Here is a 22,994-nt window from a genome sequence, read left to right on the forward strand (position 1 = left end):
CCTGAGGGATCTCTCCCTTCACTGCCTGCTCTGCCACATGCCCCTCTTTCCTCACAAGAAAAGGAAGGAGCCGTTGGGAGGGACGATGCCTTTATTGCGCTGCATCAGATCATCTACTCACTGCCTGTCCTTCAAGACCACCATATCCACCTCGATCACTCCCGCAGCCCACAGCTAATGTCAGTAGCGCCGTTTTTAATCAGGCCTCTTCTGGGTCTTTTTTCCCGGCGGAGCTGTCATGGTCGGATATTCGCCTACCTCTGTCTGTTTTTGTCGACTCAGGTGCTGAAAGGATGCCTCTTTTGCTAAAAAATTGAATATTCCTCTGGCGTCCGTGTCACCCCCAGTCAAGATTCAAGCATTGTACGGTTCTCCTCTCACTCCTGGTCAGATTATCTGGCAAACCATCCCCCTTTCTCTCATGGTCGGGGCCATGCATGCGGAGAATATTTCATTTTTACTCCTACCCTCTAATACTGGGCCTTCCCTGGCTCATAAAACATGATCCTCACATCTCCTGGGCCAGGAATGAGATAATTGCTTGGAGCCACGCCTGCCATAACAATTGTTGTCACCCCCCTGTTAAGGTTTCTGCTGCAGTACTTCCCATGGAAGGGTAATCTACCATTCCGCCCCATTATGTGCACCTGAAACAGGCCTTTGATAAACAGAAGGCTCTTTCTCTCCCCCTCCCCTGACCTGTGATTGCGCAACAGAATTGTTGACAGGAACCCTCCCACCCAAGGGTCACATTTACCCTCTAACTCAGACAGAGAATCAGGCCATGCAAGACTATATTAAGGAAGCCCTGGACTCAGGCTTTATTCTCTCCTCCTCATCCCCAGCCTGTGCCGGGTTTTTTTTCACTGGGAAGAAGGATGGCTCCTTGCGGCCTTGTATTGACTACAGGGGGTTGAACTCCCTTACGGTTAAACATCACTACCCCCTGCCTCTAATTCCATCGGCTTTGGAGTTCTTGCGGGGAGCCTCCATCTTTTTGAAACAAGATCTGTGGGGGCTTACAATCTAATCAGGATACGTGAAGGGGATGAGTGGAAGACGGCCTTTATGACCACGCATGGCCATCATGAATACCAAGTCATGCCCTTTGGCCTCGTTAATGCCCCAGCGGTCTTCCAGTCCTTCATGAATGACATTTTTAGGGACATTATTGGTAACTTTGTTTTGGTTTATCTGGACGACATTCTGATTTTTTCCACCAACCCTCAGGATCATGTCCGCCACGTCCAGGAGGTGTTGTCCAGACTGATTGACAATAAACTCTACGCTAAGCTTGAGAAGTGTGTTTTCATGTCTCGAAGATATGCTTCCTGGGCTACATTATTTCTCCCCTGGCAGTGGAGATGGACTCAACTAAGGTTGCGGCCATGAATGACTGGCCTGTCCCTTGGGATCTGAAACAGATCCAACACTTTCTGGGTTTTGCCAATTTTTACAGGCGCTTCATTATGAACTTTAGCTCCGTCACAGCACCCATCACAGCCTTGACCCATAACAGACCTGGCCTGGGTAAATGGAACCCGGAGGCTAACAAGGCATTCCTACGCCTGAAGTATATCTTTGGTTCAGCTCCACTCCTCCATCACCTGGATCCCTCCAGGCCTTTTGTGGTGGAGGTTAATGGCTCTGCCTATGGGGTTGGTGCGGTCCTCTCCCAGCGCCATGGAAAAGGGCACATTCTACATCCATATGCCTTTTTCTCTAAGAAGCTCTCTCCTGCCTAAATTAATTACGACATGGGTAATCGTGAACTTTTCGCTATCAAGCTTGCCCTCGAGAAATGGAGACATTGGTTGGAAGGGGCTCAACACCCCTTTGTTATTATCACGGACCACAAGAACCTGGCCTACATCCAATCTGCCAAATGCCTCAACTCGTAACAGGCTCGTCGGTCTCTTTTCTTTTCCCGTTTCTTTTTTGTTATCACCTCTTTGCCCGGATCCAAGAATGGAAGGGCTGACGCACGTTTCCGGCTCCATGACCCCCAGACCTGGACTACACACCGGAACCTATCGTCTCGCCCAACCATGTTGTTGCAGCGATTCGCTGCTTCATTGAAGCCCAAGTCAGACGTGCCCTGGACAGAACTACGGTTCCTCTCTGTTGTCCCTTGGATAAACTCTTTGTTGTGGATAATTTGCTTTCGGCAGTGTTGCAGTGGGGTCATGACTCCTGGTTCGCGGGCCACCCTGGTATCAGACGTACTCTGGACCTCCTGACCACGGACTTCTGGTGGCCTACCATGAGAGCTGATTATATTCGGGCATGTCCGATCTGTGCCAGAACCAAGACCCTCGGGCCAGGAAAACTGGTCTCCTTCACCACCTTCCGGTCCCCTGCTGCCCTTGGTCTCATATCGCGGTGGACTTCATCACGGATCTCCCCAACAGTCAAGGCAATATGGTAATCATGGTGGTCTCCGAACGCTTTTCCAAATCTGCCCATTTTGTCCCCCTCCCAGAATTACCCACACCCCATGAAATGGCAGCATTGTTGGTTCAGCAGGTCTTTCAGATACACGGTTTACCCAGGGATGTGGTCTCCGACAGGGGCCCCCAATTTGTCTCTGTCTTTTGGAAAGCCTTCTGTCAAGCTCTGGGGGCTCATGTGTCTCTAACTTCTGGATATCACCCTGAAGCCAATGGGCAGGTAGAAAGAACTAACCAAAGCCTCCTTTCCTTTCTAAGAGCCTTCACCTCCTCTTCATAGGATGACTGGTCGTCGCTGCTTCCCTGGACAGAGTATGCCACAACTCCCTTACATCCTCCTCCACAGGACTCTCTCCCTTCCTATGTTCTTTAGGATATCAACCCTCTCTCATTCCCGACACCCCTCCGGTTGAGAGGGTAGTCAACCCAGCGCCAAGACACTTTCGCCAACCGGAATCGCAGACCAGCCCCTCATTTTCAGAGAGGACAGTTTGTCTGGTTAGCCACTAAGAACCTACCTCCACGCCTGTTCTCCAAGAAGCTAGGTCCTAGATACATCGGTCCTTTCTGGATCCTATCCAGGGTCACCTATCGTCTCGCACTTCCCCCCACCCTCAAAATCCATGTGTCCTTCCACGTCTCCCTCTTGAAACCGTTCCACCACTCACCCCTCGTGGCTCCCCAACCTTGTCCACCACCCCTGCGTACTATTCAGGGGCGTCTGGTGTATGCAGTCCACAAGATCTTCGACTTAAGATGGCACCGTGGTACCCTCCAGTATCTTGTGGACTGGGAGGGTTATGGCCCAGAAGAGAGATCTTGGGTTCCGGAGAGGGATATTTTGGACCCGGCACTCATCAACGCCTTTCACAGTGACTTTCCCCAGCGGCCGTCTCGTGCGTCAGAAGCTGCCCATTGGGGGGGGGGGGGTACTGTCACGACCGCCAACCTGCCCAGACCAGCCCCAATAGAGTTAACCAGTGCCAGGAGTGGGGCGATAATTACAAGTGTTGTCGCACGTGTTAACTCAGCACCAGATGCCCCACAGTGCGGCAGGCTGCAGTATTTAAACCATTCAAACCCGCTTCTTGTTGCTCGGTATTGAGTCTACTCTTTGAGAGCTCTACCTGGCGTTTATTCTGTATTTCGCATTCTCCTGGATACTGGACTCCCCTTTTGCCTCTCGACCTTGGACCTTGCCTTTCGATTCAGATTGTTTGCCTCTATTTGTACTTCCTGGATTTTGAACCACCTTTCTCCTTTTGACCACAATCTCGCCTGACATTCTGGATTGTTTGCGTTGACATTACCTACTCCTGTGTCTGCACAGGATCCACATATCTTTTCATTGGGATCTCCTTACACTTAGTTATTCCATCTCTGTGTGGCACCAGCTTGAGTGTCTCTTTCTCTACGACACGGTCCAGAAACCATTTCTGTTTTTTTATAATTTTTTGTGTGCAAAAAGGTTATTTTCTGGTATCTGTGTCTTTTAAAAATCTTTTGAATATTTCCTATCTGCTGTGTTTTGCAGTGATGTCTTTATTGCTCGAAAAAATATCACAGTTTTAAAAAATAATGATTGAGTGACTGACATGTTATGATACCATACAGCATGTTGAACATCCCCCAGCACCCCAGCCTCTTCTAGACTACTGGTTCAAGTGAATCACTGAATCACTGGTTGTTTCTTTTTCCTTTCGGTATCCACAGCGTTTTGCATCTTGGCAGTGATCTTATCTCTGTTGATCCTGACATTCTCCTTAGCTGCTTTCAGGAGGTCCTGGAGCTCCTGTTTGCTGTAGGATGTATTGCTGGTTGTGTAGGTCTTCCTCATCTCTTTGACCTTTTCCTCACCTGTGAGAAGAATGTTGATGGTTAGAAGACTGAGGATCTTCTATCTTGACCCATAAGTTACACACAGACACCATTGCTCTGTAGTCTAATTTGACAGTCTGCACTGATTGTAGAAGCTTAGCAGATCATTAGTTAAGACAGGTCTTTTTTCCTGTTTCTTCAGGGCTGTGGACAAGTTTGGAAGGTAGTCTCAATAGAATGATAGAATGGTGTTGTCCTGTTTGCTGTCATTCAATATTTACGTGAAGGTGAAAGTCATACCTTAAGTGTATCAAGTCTTTGACACTGCTTTTATATATTTTAACCCATGGCAATCAATGGTGAATGAATGTCTATATATAATGGATTAAGTGTTTGTAGCATATTAATTTCCAAAACAAAAGCATGACCATTTCTTGGGAATATGGGTATATGTGCGTATTACTTTGTTGCACAATTTGTTATTGCAGTTATTGCACTCTGTGATAAGTGGACAAGTTTGGAGGATAGTCTGAGACTAAGAGCGCTTTGCTTTTTAATAACACCTATCTACTGAAGGAATGGACAGGAGGGCTGGTGATTGTGAGGATTACTGAAACAGCTGGAGATGGGATTGAAAGTTTGGAAGTTTGTGGAGCTGCGGTTTGTTTCTCTGCTGTTTATAGATGTTGTTGCCTCCTCTGCTGCTCACAGGTGAGGGAAGAAGAGATTGTGAGTGGCTCACAAGTTAAGTGGCTGCAATAATGCAGTGGCAAAAGGAAGCCAAGGTTTTGCAGAAACCTGTCAGTTTTTCAGTCAATCTGGCCATGTCTTCATCTGTGGATGATCTTTGGGAATACAGTATATTGGAAGTGACCAGAAGAATAACATCATGGTTACAAGCAGCAGAAATGAGGTTTCTCTGTAGGGCTGTTGGACTTACTCTCTGTTACAGGGTGAGTAGTATCTAGTGAGGATGTTGTCCCCAGAGTACCTCCTGCTGGAGACATACCAAGCATGGTTCATTGGGATGAGACTCCAGGGCAGACCTCAGATACACAGGTGAGATTATATCTCTCAGAGGTCCTGGGAGCACCAGGAGGACCTGGAGACTGTTGCCGGGGAAAGGGAAGTCTGGTCTGCCCTGCTCAGCCTGTCACCACCACAACCCTCAGTTAGAAAATGAAATGAGAAAATGAGATGAGGTGGAGACTGGCTGAGAGTCTGCTGAGATTGACTCCTGATCCAATGATCTTGCAAAGGCTCTGAGTGTCAGTATCTAAGAGTTCTTCAGTCATTTCACAGAAATTTGGACAGCATTGCCGGTTCCTTACATCACGTAATTCCCAAAACATCTAAGCGAGTGCAGTCGGACTCCAGACTCAAGCTACTTTTCTTTGGTAGCTCTCAGTGCCCATCTTGAGTAGTCTAAATGAACCATATGTAAACCCACAGTACCACCTTGCCAGCGCCTTGCATTCTTCACCAGCCAAAGGTGACATGAATCCTGTAGCTAAAATCTAAAATGCCTGCTGGCTGTGGTTCACTTGCCTCCACAGTTGTTCTTGTTGAAGAGAGGGAAGTGCATAACAGTGGGGGTGTTTTCACCCTGGAAGATGTAGCAGCTTGAGGGACAATTCTTCTCCTCCTTACTCACTGGTGGGATGGGTGGGAAGGGAATATTGTTCTTCTCACAGTACTCAGCTGTCTCAGTGACAGTCTGAGATGGGAGTGGAAAGGTGAAGAGAACAGAAAAAAATTAAAGTCCACCCTCATTGTCCTCAACCTATCACTCTACAGTATCTGTTTTTATCATTACATGCTAATAAAAATGAAAAAAAAACAATTTCTCACTCATTATCCTGGCAAATAGTGGAAATGCTCCTGAAATAATATGAATGCAAAGACCCAATGCTAAGTTACCATAAGGAATGTACTGTACAGTATGTACTGCATTAACAAATATACAAATATATATGATATATACTCATGTTTATCAGAGATTGATGTTTAAATGTGTATCTGGCAAAAACTTAAAAGATGGGTGTTATTTTCACAGGGCGTGTTTCACCTAGAAGTCATATTGCATCTGGTGGTCTGGTTATGTAAGTCCTGCTTAGTTTCTGCTCAGAAATTCGGGACTGTGTCACTTACAAACCACCATAGTTCTCAGCAGAGTTCTTCTTGCTTTCTTCCTGTTCCTTTTCTGCCTGAATCCCTCATGTAGCCTGTTTGATACTGCTCCCCTGCCTGTCTGGATTTCCTGCTTTGCTTGCCTGCTTCCTGACCTGCCTGGATTGTACTGTCTGATGTTGTGCTCCCCTGATCTGATCCTGAATGTAGAAGTGTTGTCATGTCTCAAGATGGTGGCGGCTCCACATTTCTCTGTGGGTTTGGTTTGGCGGCTGCCCTCAATTTACACTTCTGTCCCCTGACACACACTTCAGTTCCCCTGGTGTTGCATCAGACCCACAGTCCTGGTGTGATGCTGTTGTTGTCTGTGGGCCCGATAGCTGAGATATTCAGCCCTGCAAGCAGGATTACAGAACATCCTATGGTCCTGGTGATTCTTCATTCCTTCAGCCCTGTTTTCTGCCTGCATTTTAGCCCTTTTACCCACCAACCCACCAACCCGCTTACCACATGGACACTACCTTTTGGTCTCTGCCTCAGCCTGCCAGCCCCTCCATCTGTCTTTGTCCTAACCTGCCTTTGGAACTTTGCACTGATTCTAATCTTCAGTGTGCACACAGATTAGCCCAGTCCCAGGCACACTTTCTTCAGTCCTCCTTGATAGCATGCTCTTAGCACAGTCCTGATATCGCTTGCCCAGTTCAGCCTATTCCTGGTGCACCCAACCCAGTCTTGTCCCTGAATCTCCTCCCTGCACTCCTTCCAGCAACTCAGAGTCCCTTCTGGAGAATGCTGGCTACTACCCCTACATGGAATTGTGACGCTCTTGCTCTAGGGCCCGTATCTCCTCCTTGCCCGCCCTCGCCATTCATGTGGGCAGCACAGTTTAGCAATAGGTACTTCAGTATCCCAGTTTTTTTTTTTTTTTTTATTCCTATTTAAAGCAATGTGACATACAGATCTGGCATTGGCCCACTTCACTGAGGGAATAGCTCTGTAGACCACAGGAGCTCCTACTAAGCAGTCTGAGCCTGACCCATGGGTGTGTGATCCCCTTTGAAGGAAGTTACTATAACACCAACCAAATGCTTGCATATGCAGGTAATAGTGCACAATTTAAATACATGCTAATATCATGCAATGCACTGGCTAGACTTCACCGTAGTTTTATGTACTTTACCAAGAATGGGTCTCTAGCGCTGAAATCAAAGGACAAAATGAGCTGCACTCCCCTGTCTCTTCTCAGGACCAGTGGGTAGGCGCTGTTGATGGACAGACCAGCATCTAGGAGGTAGATTGTGTCCTCACTGAGCAATTCACTGGGGAGGCCGTTATCTGGGGAATGTGTAAAGAAGAAAGTTTTCAGGAGATGGCAAGAAGGAATCACATGCTCTGTTATAATGACACAAGACGTTATTCAATTCAAAACCACACAGACAAAAAAAACAGATACAGAGTGAAGGATCTCACACTTTGAAAAACAGAAAAGGTTACTATAAAGACAATTTATTAAAAAAAACAGTTTAACACTATTCGGTATAATGTAGCAAGTTGGTCTGTTATTTTATTTGTGTTGAGTTCTCTTACTTTACCACCCTATGATGAACAACATTTCCCTGCTAAATTTTATAGTAACTGAATGACAGTCCTGGATAAATGCACCGTCATACTACATTTTCATATTCCACAATAATAATCATAATACTGTATCATATTATGGGGTGTTAAATATATATATTATTCAGCTCAGGGTTTCAGCCATCAGCTCCTCTCCAATGGGTTGAAAAAAGATCAATGGATAAGCTCCTCTAACATGTCCATCCCTTGGGGCCATTCACTAATTTTACTAGTTTTCCACAGTGCCTTACAGGAGAGTTTGAGCTGATGGGAGGAGAAGAGTTTCTCTGTGAGGTGCCTTGTAGGTCTTGAATAGCTGTTGAGCCAAAGACAAACGGAAACCCAATGGAAACCTAAACCAACTAGTCTAGCCAACTTCATGGGCCCCTTGAATTGAATTGGCCAGTTGTGTCCTGCTGTCACCGCTTCTCTAATCCTGAATCACTGGATCAAAGGGGACTGAGTGAACACTATTAAAGGTACAGAGCCTTAGGAGGCCAACAAGTTAACATCTACTTTATATTGGACTCTTACAGGTATTGCATCGTCTGTGCAGCTGCACTGTACTGGACTCTCACCTGTGTTGGGGTGCTTGTACAGGAAGTTGTACCTGGATCCCCAGGTCCAGGAAAAAGAGGCCTGTAATAGTTTAGCATGTGCATTGAAATTGAAGGATGGGAGCACCATAGATTCAGGATTAGCTGGAAGAAGAGAAAAAAAATGTGAGTGCCTTAATCCAGTACTCAATATTGTTGTGGTTACCAATTACTATTCCCAAAGGAATTCTTAATCTCTTGGTCTTTTTATCTTCTTAATGTCTGGTTTTGGCATTAAAGCCCTGGTTTCCTGTTACATGTAGGTGCAACCAATAATGACCTCTAACCTGCAGCCTATCTCTGTGAGTAAAATGCAGACTTCACACAAATTTCCCATTTGCCCTTACCAATCATGGCCTCCTAATAATCCCCATCTTAAATTGGCTTCATTACTCTGGTCTCCTCCCCACTGATAGCTGGTGTGCGGTGAGCATTCTGGCACACTATGGCTGCCAACGCATCATCCAGGTGGGGCTGCACATTGGTGGTGGTGGAGGGGATCCCCATTACCTGTAAAGCACTTTGAGTGGAGCGTCCAGAAAAGTGCTATATAAGTGTAAGCAATAATAATAATAACCCATAAGGGCAATTGGCATTGCAGCTAATAAAGTATATGACTGCCTCGCTGAAAATTGACCTTGAAATTAACTCATACAACACCTTACCTGTCTTAACTGTGTTTCCTCATTGCATGATAGACATGTTGAAACTGTTTCTGTATGAAAACTCTTTGAGACACACGGCCATTTTGTCAAATAAACATCATCAGAGCCTCTTTCTCAGCCAGAATGTCCTGCACCTCAAACTTTACCGATGCAAGCTAAACCGAAATACTCCAGTCCATTTGGGAGTGTATACATGATAAACTCTCTGTGGAATGACTTACATTGCAGAGTTATTCCCTCCAAATGTGTATCAGCAGTTTCTTGAAAAAAGCAGAAAAAATATGTTGATTTTGATTCTGAAAATGGACTTTCTGCAACAGACCTCTGGAAACACCAAAGGGAAATATCAGTGTAATTTCAAAATCTAACGTTTTGAAAACAAAAAATTAACTGCTGTGCTACTTTTCATACAAACATATGATTGCGAACTGAAAGTTGTTTTTAACAGCAAAATGTACAGCAAAAAGTATACACTGCTGAAATGAAAACCTGAAAAATATTACATTCAATAATTGATAACAAAAACACAAAAAATCCTAAATAATGGCATTTTAATTATTGAAATTTGGAACCAACTGTATATACATAGTATATGTACTGTATTTACCTGTATACTGTATATGCATAAACGTGGCATTTTAACAAAGTGACTAAACATGTTGCTGCATATGTGTCCATGTGAGACTGAATTATTGATTTCCTGGAGCAGGGAGAGTGGAACACATTATGTGATGGAAACAGTCCAGAGAAGAGTAACCAGATGCAGGTCCAGACCTTAAAGGAATGACTTGTACAGGCAGGCTGAAGAATGTGGACCTCTTTAGTCTTGAGCACATGAGAATTTAAAGGGAACTTGGATCAAGTGTTCAGAATTTTTAAAGGGCAAAGTCAACTCATTGGATTTCTTCAGAATCAACAGTGACCAGGGGACACAAGTGGAACCAAATTGCTGAATCTGTACTAGGACCACTATTCTTCCTAATTCCTTTCAATGATATAGATACCAGCATATTTATCAAAGTGGTTAAGTTATTAAAATAAGAGGGTTAGCAAATGCTTTAGAAGAAATAAATGAAATGTCAAAATACTGTATGTAAATTAAACTCATGGGCAAACATGTAAAGAAATGCAGTTGGGATTATTCATGACTTGTTTTCTGATTTCTGAATGTCAGCTGTGTGCAAAATATCTATCTGTATAGATAATTGTATTTTAGCTGTTGAGGTTCAATTCTTCATATGTTAAAGTGTCTTTTGGTAGCTCCATGGAGATTTTCAAAGGTCATAAGATTTGTTTCTCCTGGGTGATCCAACTGTCTGCAATAGGAAATATTAAAATAATGAAATAAGAACTTGTTTCTCTTAATGTCTCTTTTCTTAGTTTTATCTGAAATCATAAGAGGGGTAAAACTATATATATTTGATGTATAAGGAAATGGAAGAGAATGTTTTTTTAATCTCTTTTGCACATTTGTGTGTTTTTTGGGACTTATGTGCTCAATGTGGCAAAGTATTGTACATGACATATTCTATTTTATAATGAATAACAAAAACTCAACCTGATTTCTCCGTGGGAGACTAGTTTCATGTGATCTCCACTAACACCAACTCAGAATATAGATGTGAAATACAGGTGTGAAAGGGTTATACAATGATTTACAGTGCTGAGAAAACGTTTGTGAACCCCAAAGATGAATATGTAAAATTGCCATAATAGCCTTCTTGAATTGAAATCCCCCACAGTCTTAAAATATCCAATAGGGATTATATTAACCAGTTCTGTGCCTTTTGAAACAGAATGATGTATGACTTGAGCAAACAATGAATACATAAAGTACAGGGGATGTGAAAAAGTAAGTGAACTCCTATTTTCAGTGGCTGAATTAAGAGAATAATAGAATCAGGTGCCTGTATACAGACCTACAGTATATAATTCGATCTTGGGGACTGAGTCTCGAAGATTCCAACTTAAGTAAAATTCAGAAAAGTTATGAGTTTGGTCTTCACCATACACCAATCTAAGCAAATCTCTGAGAACCTCACAAAAAGAGTTGTTGATGCTCATCGGCCTGGAAAAGAGTTATAAAACCATTTCAAAGGATTTGCGTCTCCACTCATCCAATGTCAAGCAGATACTCTATAAATGGAGAAAGACCAAAGGCGGTGCGGTGGCTCTTTGGCTAACAATCTGTGCCAGTGGCTGGAAGGTTTCTGGTTCATATCCCCTTGGCCTACTCCGTTGGAACCCTGAGCAAAGCCCTTAACCCCAAGTGCTTCAGGGGCACCGTATAAATGACTGACCCTGCACTCTGACCCGAAGCTTCTCTCCCTGTCTGTGTGTCTCATGGAGAGCAAGCTGGGGTATGTGAAATGACAAATTTCTAATACAAGAAATTGTATATGGCCAATAAAGTGATCTTATCTTAAGACCATCATCACCCTACCCATCCTTTCAAATCTCTTCAAGAACAAACCAGAAAATCAACAAGGAAGTCACAAAGAACCCCAGAGTAACAACAAAGAAACTGCAGGCCATTTACAGCTGGAGAAAACCACCAGCTCTCCAAAAAGAACACTGTTGTCCAAGTTCATCAAAGATTATATAGACCCAAGGCATCTGAAACAATGTTCTCCAGACAAACGAGTCAAAGATAGAACATTTTGGCCTTAAAGAGAAATATTAGGTTCTGCAGAAGAAGAAATTCCACTTTGTGTCAGAATCTGAAATTATCTGTCTATGCAAGGCAACCCTCAAATGTAACAGAATTAAAGGAGTTCGGTAAGGAGGAATGGGACAAATTCTGATGTGAGAGACTGAACTACATTTACAGGAAAAAAATAGACACAGTCATTGCTGCTCAAGAGGGTGCCACCAGTTACTGAATCTAAAGGTTCACATCCTTTATTGGGTATTGAATGTTACATACCGTAGTTTGAGAAATAAGAAAGAATATCTTATTTTGCATCATTTGTTTCATCAGGTTAACTTTATCTGTTACTTAGATTCAGAGACCTAATAACACTAAGCGCTTTCAAATACGTGAAATACATGAAAATACCCTCTATGGGTTTGCTTGTGTCATTTAGAAATGACAGAAGCAAAAGTGCACTTTAAAGAAAAAAAAAAACACATTCAAATAATTACTCTCATAGAGGGTTAAGGAATTTACATGCGTTTACTCAGCACTGTACCTTCTAAAAAACATTTTGTGATTCAGAACTCTGACAGTGTTACAGAAACTGGAATCTGTATTTCCAGTGAGATCGAATTACCTTGGAAAAGTTGAAGGATAATATCTGAAAGAGCTGAAATCTTCATCTCCTGGACATCCTTTTCGTCAGTGTCCCATGTATCGTACAACTGCGAGATCAACTCGTATACCACCTTTTCATCTGGGAGGCAGAGAAATCAAGATGAAACAAGAGGTAAGAGCCAAGCATACTGTAAGAGTCAGATGGAGGAAAAGATTCCCTTCGATTTGTAATCCTCCTTATATTCTGAAGTTGCAGTATTTCACATGTACGAATGGCTTATTGTACCTTTAAAAATGATCTTCAGAGAGTTGAGAATGGGTTTGCAGTCTTTGTCACAGTAGAGGTTTTCATGGAGGTCTAGCAGGCAAAGCAGGGTACTGCACCTTTTACAATTACACTGTTCACCTGTGAATGAGACCCACCGTCCAGGACAAAAAGCTACAATTTTAGAATGGAAACAGAAAAGGTCACATTTTGTGTACTTTCCTGGAGAGCTAAAAAGTGACTAGTTAAAAAAGAAATGTCAGTGTTCTGCCTACCTACACATAGGCCTGACAATTTCAAAGCTAATAATGAAATTTTGAAATGTGCAAGCAATTGCAAATTATCACAATTTAAATTAAATCTGTCAGTTCATTACTTATGTTTAGAAATTTGGTTATAAGAAGCAGCAAATGCATTAATTCCCTATGGAGTTGCATTAGAGTGTCTTCTATCTCTTACTGCTGACTTCATTGCTTGACTACTGTCACTCTCGCTGTTTCCAACATGTTACACATTACCAGAGAGCTATTGGGCATGTACTGAGGAGGTAGCTGAGGTGGCTAAAAAGATTGCAATTGTTTAGGGTAAGCAGAACAAAATATTATTTGCAAGGGAAATACAGTATTACTAGGGAGATTGAGTTTAAGTTACAGTTATATTAGATACAGCAGACCTATTCTCAAATAAATTAGCCTTGAAGTGGTAAAAAAACCCAGAAAGATTTGGGAACAGGTTAGGGCCTGCAAATTATGAAGTACAGATCTGTCCCAGAGAAAACACAATATTAATGGGGTGTTTGGAGAAGACCGGGCATCTGTGAACCCTGATAGTGGCTTCTTCTCTTGTAGGTTGATTTCTAAACAAATTCCAGCAAAACAACTGTGGGGTTCTGGAATTTTGTGGATTGTTGGTTTGGACAGTGAAAGTTACTTAAGCTTCTTCGGTGAATTATCATGTTTGTCCCAGTTGGTCAATGGAAATAAAAAAACAGCAAATTATTTTAAAAACCTTACATTATACCCACATCACATCACCAAATGCATTTCTTCACTCCTGGACTGGGAAAGAAACAGGGGAGTCCCAATATTCTAAAAATACTGTTCAGAATAGCTTTAATAGCACTGTAGCCTCACTGGCATTCTTTCTTGTTCCACAGAACATCATTACAGGGCCCTTAGGATTCTAGGTAACCTAGAAACTCCAGTCTTCAAAGCAGCAGAATTGATCAGTAGCTGATCCAGGTGTGAAGACTTCAGTGCAGGAGACCAGGAATAGGAACCACTGAGCCAACATGTAGATCTCAGGATTCAGGGACAGGTTGAGCAATCAGAATCCAGAAGAATATACTTTTAATTTAGGATTGTTTGGGCCTGGCAGTGGGTGGATTTACATTTTGTAAGGATATTAGGTCAAACCTTGTACCAGTTTAGATTCTGTCTTTATTGGCTAGTATTGACCCTGCTGGACAGACAAGAGTGGGAGCCACTGCTAAGGAGTCTTGTCTTGAATGAGAGAGGCTTGGTGAAGGATTGCTCAGGATTATCTGAAGACCTTCCCCTAAACAACCACACCTACACTAAGCCCCCTTTACCTGGAGCACGGTCATCCTCATTTCCCTCCACATCACTGAATACCTACTGTAACTCCAACACCTGCTGCAATATGTAAAGGCTATCAGGCCACTGATTGTGGAAAAGAAACAGAAAATAAGAGCATCTCACCTGCAGGAATCTCTGTGTTTCTTGTACGTGCCATCGCCCTGGTTTCAGAATGGAAGGATAAGATACTGAATATTGTATCTGGAACAAAAAGAGCTTCTGATTAGAGTTTAAGGTCTGATCCAGTGTTCAAGATGTTTCCAGTTTCCACCAGGTCTGTGTCGTCTGCCACGTATGACCAGGACTTCCTTGAGCTTTACTGGAAAATCAAATCAGATACTTGAAGGACTAAGTGAATTTACTAGGTTAGCCTCAGCTTGCTCTATTTTATAATAATAATAATTGCTTACACTTATATAGCACTTTTCTGGATGCTCCACTCAAAGCGCTTTACAAATAACGGGGACTCCCCTCCACCACCAATCTGCAGCCCCACCTGGGTGATGTAACTGCAGCCATAGTGCGCCAGAACGCTCACCACACATCAGCTATTAGTGGAGAGGAGAACAGAGTAATAAAGCCAATTCATAGATGGGGATTATTAAGAGGCCATGATTGGTAAGGGCCAATGGGAAATTTGGCCAGGACGCCAGGGTAACACCCCTACTCTTTTTGAGAAATGCCCTGGGATTTTTAATGACCACAGAGAGTCAGGACCTCGGTTTTATATCTCAGCCACAGGTCGGCACATATTTTTTTACAGTACAGTGTCCCCATCACTATAATGGGGCATTAGGACCCACATACAGATGCAGCCATTCAAAACGAGCAGGCGATACCGCATTATTTTGCAGTGCGCTTTATGCAATCTACCGCGAGTTACCGTAAATTCTTGTATAGTACCTAATGTAAAATAATAGTATCCGGAATTTCCGCAAGGTGGAGCTAATAAAGCTCAACCTCTCATGTTTGAGCTGTCGCCATCAAAGTCTTTAACGAAGATATTACTAATAGTATTAATAATGAATGACCTTGGATAAGCTGTAAACTCAAAGTATTGCCCTGGTCCACATTCTTTTTTTCATTGACCATCTTTGTAAAAGTAACACCACAGCATTTCGCAATCACGCATTTGTTTCCAATCATGCAAAGTACGGTCATATTTGGGAATCCCCGATTCACCATGCCTTTCACATGCTTATAAAAGAGATTGATTTAGGAACATAAACATATTACTGTATGCAAACTGTACTGTATACAGTATGCATATTTAATGTCTTTACTGTGCCCGTTTTAGTATTGAAAATTTATATGGAATTTTACCACTGAAGGGAAATCTTAGCAGCCAAGCATAAAAAGAATAGGAGCATACTGCAACGCGTGTGAAGGCCATAAACGATATTAATTTTGAAACATAAACATACAGTATATGGCTGGTCTCGGTACTTTTAAGAAAAAATACACACCAGTATTCCATTTCTCCCTAAATATTTTAAGCATCGAAGTCTTTAACTAACATGATACCGGAGTCAACAAGCATACGTTTAGAATTTGATTAAAAGGGAATATAATATGGAATCGCGTATCTAAAGAAATGAATAACGATATAATTATATTCAAGCACCGCAACACAAGAATAGTTCATGCTGTACAATGTCTGCTGATACTGTTTCTCTAGGGCTTTTTCAACAGTCCTTATATGACCTTGCCAGTGGTGCTGTGGGTTAGGTTCCTAACTCACATATCATACGTTGGGTGTTTGAATCCAGCCAGAGCTGTGACTTTTTTTTAACAAACATTTCTTTGAAAAAATAAAACTTTTCCCTAGGTCAAAGATTAAATAAATTTTGATTCACAATCAGACAAATGCAACATAAATTGATATCTTTGTCTTCTAGGTATCTTAATAAACTTTCAGCATAGCTTTCTCCCCGTTTAGATTTATTTTTCTTGGGATCTTGGGATCAAACGTGGAAAGATTAGATTGTAATCGTTTTTATTTTTTAAATACATTTTAGAAAAGTGTAATCTATACTAAAAAGCTGTACACCACCTGCTATAAAGATACATATTGAAATACTTTCGGGTTCGGATAGGACGGACACAAGAACTCAGACTTGTGGAGTTAAAGCAAGTTAAAGCCTTGATTTTATATATCACTTTTAAAAGTGGCATCTCAAAGCAATACAGTAGATGTAAAAACAGTTAAAAGGACCACAGATTACAAAGTAAATAACCAACACTGATTGTACCCATCTGACATGCTAATAAAGCACCTTGAATAGAATTGAGAGAGAGAGAGAGAGAGAGAGAGAGAGGAGGGCGAGCGAGAGAGCACAGCCAGGACAGACAAATAAGATACACTCCACAGACATTCACAACAGCGACATATCATAAAACTTTTGCACATATTGTTAAATTATTACTTGTTTTTCAGGAAGTTAAAGAAACACTTGAATTACTTATCCAGTCTCTCGAAATAAAATTATTTTTCAAGCAATGCAACTAACGTCGGGCAACGTATTTTTTTTAATCCAACATTGACAGCCACATCCTAAATCTTGTCAGTCAGCTCTTTTTTCTGTATTTGAATTGTGGCGATTCAAACAACTTGGGATAACAAGTGGTCTCAAAGTCACCGAGCTCACAGAGCTTTAACAACAGATGACAACTTCCTTAGTCCCTCCTTAGTCTTCCTGAAATTGTCAGATTATGAGTGAATAAAAGCATTTTATTAAAAACACGTTTGCGTTTGTTTGGGAGCTATATTATGTATTTTTCATATGTAAGATATAATGATGTGTTCCTGCTTACACATCGCACGACATTAAAAGCTAGAAAAACAGGTTACAGTAAACAGGTCCGTTACAGTAAAAGAAAATGCCTGACAAAGTAGGGCTTGGACAGATTCCAAGTGAATTTTTGCAATTTACGTTGCATTGTGCATTGTGCTGCTGTAATACAGTTGAAAATAATTAAAAGTCTAAACAGTATCAGCTTTATTTATGGGTTGCAATTTAAAAAAAGTCAAAAACCGCACTCAAAATGCAATATAGAGCTTTCTGGCAAGAGGAGACACCCAAATTAATAATGTAACATGCCACTGTTTGTGCATGAATAAGGTTATACTGCTATTTCCTTAGATACGCGATTCCATGGGATTTTTTTTTAATCCCCGGCGGAACCGGGCATCCATAAGAATCAAGTAATAGGTTTATTCCATACTGAAAAAAGAAAAAAGAAAACACATTCCATAAGAATCGGCGCTTTTATATAGCACCTTTAAAGGTGGCTTCTCAAAACGCTTTACAGGATAAAAACAACAATAACAACAACAACAATATTGTATTTCATTGCACTTTGACAGATCGTCCTTAAATCAATTGTTGACTCTTCTCTCTTTACTACTTGTATTGAGCGACTGAGCTCCGCTCTGTACCACACAATGATCCCCCCAGAGTCTCTGCCCCGAGTGATTTGGGTTTTTTTGACAGAGGGCAAAAAACTCTCTCTCTCTCTCCCCCCTGTGTATTGTCTGTTTAGGGTTCTGTAGCATTCCACATGGCTGGACAGCTTGTTACCCCCTCCCACCCCTTACTGTGTACAGTAGAGCCTCCTGTCCTGACAGGTGGAGCTCATACAGCTGTGTAAAAAGACATTTAATTAAACACGGGTTTGCGATTTTAATGGAAATGGGGGTAATGGGAACTCTTAATCTAAATAAAAATAAAATAAATAAAACAGGTTTCGATTGTTAATAGCCACTTTTCATGCGTGAAACACCTGGTTACCCAGAGAGGACAGGCTGTGCTCCCACTGCCAGCAAGCAGGGAGAAATAGAGACAGAGGTGCACTTCCTACTTCACTGTGACAGGACACGGGAGAAATGGAATACTGGTGTGTATTTTTTCTGTGAAATACGGTACCAAGACCAGTATTCAGGGTTGTCCCTATACCAGAGATTATGGTAGGCTTCAGAATGGTGATTGGCTGACACCATCTGAAACCCCTCTTAATGGGGAAAAAAGACCTGCTGATCTGTTCTACATACCAGGAAGAGGATTACTTTCTATTCGAAACGTGTATTTTAAACGTTTAATTAAGACGGAATCTTAACGGGGAGAAAGCTATGCTGAAAGTTTATTAAGATACTTAGGAGACAAAGATATCAATTTATGTTGCATTTGTCTGATTGTGAATCACAAAACACATATATTTAAAGGTGATATATAAAATCAAGGCTTTAACTTGCTATAACTCCGCAAGTCTGAGTTCTTGTGTCCGTCCTATCCGAACCCGAAAGTATTACAATATGTATCTTTATAGCAGGTGGTGTACAGCTTTTTAGTATAGATTACACTTTTCTAAAATGTATTTAAAAAATAAAAACGATTACAATCTAATCTTTCCACGTTTGATCCCAAGATCCCAAGAAAAATAAATTTAAACGGGGAGAAAGTATGCTGAAAGTTTATTAAGATACTTAGAAGACAAAGGTATCAATTTATGTTGCATTTGTCTGATTGTCAATCAAAAAACACATATATTTAAACACGCGTTTGCAATTTAAATCAAAACACGATTTAAATCAATATAAATGTTTATATTGTAACGCATAGGTGACTATTCATTGTTATTAAAATGACTTAAATTCGATCATGTTGTGATATTTAGAAATATACATTTGTTTGGTGCGAGTGAAGTTTTATTTAATCTCTGACCCAGGGAAAAGTTTTATTTTTTCAAAGAAATGTTTGTAAAAAAAAATCATGGCTCCGGCTGGATTCAAACACCCAACGTGTGATGTGGAAGTCGGGAACCTAACCCACAGCGGCACTGGCAAGGTCACATGAGGAGTGTTGAAAAAGCCCTAGAGAAACAGTTGACTCAAAACAGTTGCTTGTTGACTCCGGTATCACGTTAGTTAAAGACTTCAATGCTTAAAATGTTTAGGGAGAAATGGAATACTGGTGTGTATTTTTTCTTTAAAGTACCGAGACCAGCCATATACTGTATGTTTATGTTCCAAAATTAATATCATTGATGGCCTTCACACACGTTACAGTATGCTCCTATTCTTTTTATGCTCAGCTACTAAGATTTCCCTTCAGTGGTAAAATTCCATATAAATATTCAATACTAAAACAGGCACAGTAAAGACATTTAAATCTTTCTACAACTGACCAACACACCACAAGTGCCCCTGTCAGTCAACCACTCATGTACCACAGTATTTTGCATCACAATGCATGAGGCCATAGCCAATTACCCACAGTACATGTCTGTGTTACATACTTTGAATGGCTGCATCTCTAGGCAGCAGGGAGAGCCCCTGCTGGCCCCACTAACACCTCTTCCAGCAGCAACCTTAGGTTTTCCTAGGAGGTCTCCCATCCTGGTACTGACCAGGCTCACACATGCTTCACTTCAGTGGGTTGCCAGTTGTAAGTTGCAGGATGATATAGCAGAGTACTAAAATTTGCCTAGTATCTGAAAGTTTGCAGTGTTCTGTTCTAAATGATTCAGCGTTCTCATCCAGCTGTTTCCTTAGGGAATCTGGGGTACAGGCCTCCACAACATTGCTATTCAGGAAGTATGGAGTGAGGTATCAGCCATGGTGTTGAAGCTGATACCCTGTCTTTTTTCAAGAAAAAGCTGGATGAGATTCCTGGATTATATACTATACTGTAGCTACTAACTGCCAAATAGGCTAGAGGGGCCAAGTTGCCTCTACTGTAGCTGTTTTTGTGCTCTTAATTGAGAGCATCACCACCGCTCCTGTCACACCCTGTGCATCACTGTGGAGTGGAGTGGACACTGGGGTGTGTAATACATGTATGTCCTCACAGTGGGGCCCACTGTCCCTCTTTCCACTGTGCTGCTACCAGGGATTTAGAAGCCTGACTAACATGTGAAAATTACAAATTGGGTGGTCATTAAACAAACCATGGATTTTTGCTTAATAAAATGCACAAAAATGAAAATACCTTTAACAAACTTTATGTTCTTCTCCATATCGCCTATTGCACTGCCACACAATCCTGAAAAAAACAGAGAACAGTATGAACTGAGCGACAAAGATGGTTTGGAGTTGAACTAACTTCGACTTCCTCACCCCACATGAATGCTAGCAATCCGTGACGGTCAGCAGTGACTTGTTTTGAAGCTGTCACTCAATTACACCTGTAAAGTCCTTCCTAAAGAAATACTTGGATTTGTTCACATCCTTTTTCACACTTTTCAGTTTTATTAGCTATATCATTTCATAGGTTTTTCCCATGAGAAATGTGTCACTTACTGTATATTTACTGATATATTACTATTTATAAAGCAGTAAACACGTCTATATTCTAATCTTCCTTACACATCAGGCCACTTTACATACATAATGAGGAAATGTATTTAACCACCAATCAATAAATCCCAGGATTTCCATTTGATGCAGCAAATGAAAAGGTCCAGAACAGATTTCAAATATAGAAAAACTCTTTAAATTATTCATTCTTATTGTGTGTATCTGTCACATTTTTAAATAATAGTGTTAGTATCAGCTTTTAATATAAAAATATGGATAATAACTATAAATATGCATCATATAGATGTCATTATACCTGGCATCCTATACAAAAAAACATTCTGAAAATAGGTCACATAAATAATGTAAGATAAGATCACTTTATTGGCTATATACAATTTCTTGCATTAGGAATTTGTCTCTTCACATACCCCCAATCTGCTCTCCATGAGACACACAGAGAAGCTTGGGGTTAGAGCACAGGGTCAGGCATTTATACATCGCACAGGATATGAACCGGCAACCTTCCAGCCACAGGCGCAGATCCTTAGCTACAGAGCCACCCAAAAGCAACTATTCTGGCCCGTACGGGGATCGAACCCACAACGTTGGCATTACTAGCACCATGCTCTAACCAACGTAGATAACCAATAAGAGAGAGAGAGAGAGATGAATATGTACAGTATTAAAGTATAATACTGGTGTGACACATCTAACTAAGGGAATGGCAGTCTGTCTGGGGGCTGGATAGGTTACCCAAACCCCCTCACTATTCAAGAGAGCTAAGGAGTTTACTGCAAGGGTGTAAGATAAGATAAGATAATTCTTGCATTAGGAATTTGTCCTTTTGCATACCCCAGCCCACTCTCCATGAGACACAGACAGGGAGAGAAGCTTTGGGGTCAGAGCGCAGGGTCAGCCATTGTACAGCGCCCCTGGAACAGTTGGGGTTAAGGGCCTTGCTCAGGGGTTTCCTCTGCCAGCCATGGTATATGAACCAGCAACCTTCCAGCCACAGCAGCAGATCCTTAGCCACAGAGCTGCCGCTTCAATATAATCCTCTCTACACACACACCAGAAGCACTTTCCTGACAGACGGAACATGCCCTGTAAACCATGATATTGAAACGGAACAGCAGTCTCGAAGGTGGAGATTCTCTCTAGAGCCCTAAAGTGAAACACAGTTTACATCTGTTTGGCATGACACTGCTCTGTCTAAACCTTTCTCAGAATCAGCTGCCCGACAGTAAGATCTCTGTCCCTAAATCTCACAGATGAACTGTTTGAGAGGACACAGTGTTTCAAGAAGGAAGAGACAGAGACCTTGCAAGTATAGAATGTCCATCTCATCTTTGTGCTTTATCTTGTTTCCTCCACTGAACTGACTCCCAAGGACACTGGTGTCCACGAAGGCTCCATACTCAGGGTACCCTGCTTCATGACGGGTTATTTCAAACCAAATCCCTGCAAAGGGAAGAGACAGGGAGGAAAGGAAGACAGAGAAACAGAATTAGAGAAACTCCTTAGAATTGTTATGACCAAGCACCCCCCCCCAGGAAACGAGGGATGATGCGGAGGTGTAATGGACCCAAGAGCAAGGGCATCACAGTTCAGGGGGAGTGGCCGGTCACTGCACCTTGGGTGGTAGACAGGCTCACGCAGAGCAGTGACAGTCTGATGTGGATCTGTTGCTAGCGACCAGGCTCCAGGAGCAGGGACCACCCGACTCATCGGAGACTCTACACTGTCCGGATTCCTAACAGCTAGGCTCCAGGAGCAGGGATTGCTCGGATATCGAATAGTCCATTGGGACTGCCCAGGAAGTGGGATGAAACTTGACGTAGGACAGGAGTGTAGGGAAAGCAGGTGCAGGAAGGCCACCAGATCCTGGAACTGTTCTTTGTTCCAGGGCACAATGCAGATCTAAGGGGTCCAACCCTTGGGCTGGGTAGGATATTCCCAGTCAGGGAGGACACAAGGCTGATTGCTGGGCTGACCAGGACACACACACTCTTTCGGGCTCTTCTCCAGAGTCCAGGCCAGCGCATGCTGTCAGGCTGGGCCAAGGGTCACCTGCTGAGGTCCAGTACAAAGCTGGGTCAAGACCACTGTTCCACAGTCAGCAGCCAGGAGGAGCCCTGGACAGGATAGCTGTGAGCAGAGCTCCCAAGCAGAGCCCAAGAGAATTGGAAATTATGAACAGGAAGGGCTCCAACTGGGAAGCTGGAAGATAACTCAGGAGTGAACTGTTGAAAAGGTCAGTGCTGATTGCCAAGGAGAGACAGAAAAGGTTGTAATGGCTCAGAG

At 42.2% G+C, this 22,994-nt stretch overlaps 1 protein-coding gene across 2 annotated transcripts in view; it reads right to left on the reverse strand.

Annotated features, from left to right (window-relative positions):
* Nucleotides 1-3,974: 3,974 nt before the first annotated feature.
* LOC148647047 (cytosolic phospholipase A2 gamma-like) overlaps nt 3,975-22,994 on the reverse strand; it is a 28,062-nt gene continuing 9,042 nt past the window's right edge. For both annotated transcript variants that reach the window (XM_088608675.1, XM_088608676.1), the window contains 10 exons: nt 22,011-22,151; nt 20,380-20,433; nt 14,516-14,593; nt 12,816-12,935; nt 12,549-12,668; nt 9,498-9,536; nt 8,594-8,716; nt 7,579-7,733; nt 5,817-5,985; nt 3,975-4,307 (listed from right to left, as the gene is read on the reverse strand). In XM_088608675.1, coding sequence (XP_088464801.1) covers nt 4,120-4,307; nt 5,817-5,985; nt 7,579-7,733; nt 8,594-8,716; nt 9,498-9,536; nt 12,549-12,668; nt 12,816-12,935; nt 14,516-14,593; nt 20,380-20,433; nt 22,011-22,151 — 1,187 coding nt within the window. In that variant the 3' untranslated portion in view covers nt 3,975-4,119. The remainder of the gene's footprint in view (nt 4,308-5,816; nt 5,986-7,578; nt 7,734-8,593; nt 8,717-9,497; nt 9,537-12,548; nt 12,669-12,815; nt 12,936-14,515; nt 14,594-20,379; nt 20,434-22,010; nt 22,152-22,994) is intronic.

The sequence above is a fragment of the Lepisosteus platostomus genome, chromosome 16, assembly GCF_059453375.1.
Source record: "Lepisosteus platostomus isolate fLepPlt1 chromosome 16, fLepPlt1.hap1, whole genome shotgun sequence".
Lineage (NCBI taxonomy): Eukaryota > Metazoa > Chordata > Actinopteri > Semionotiformes > Lepisosteidae > Lepisosteus > Lepisosteus platostomus.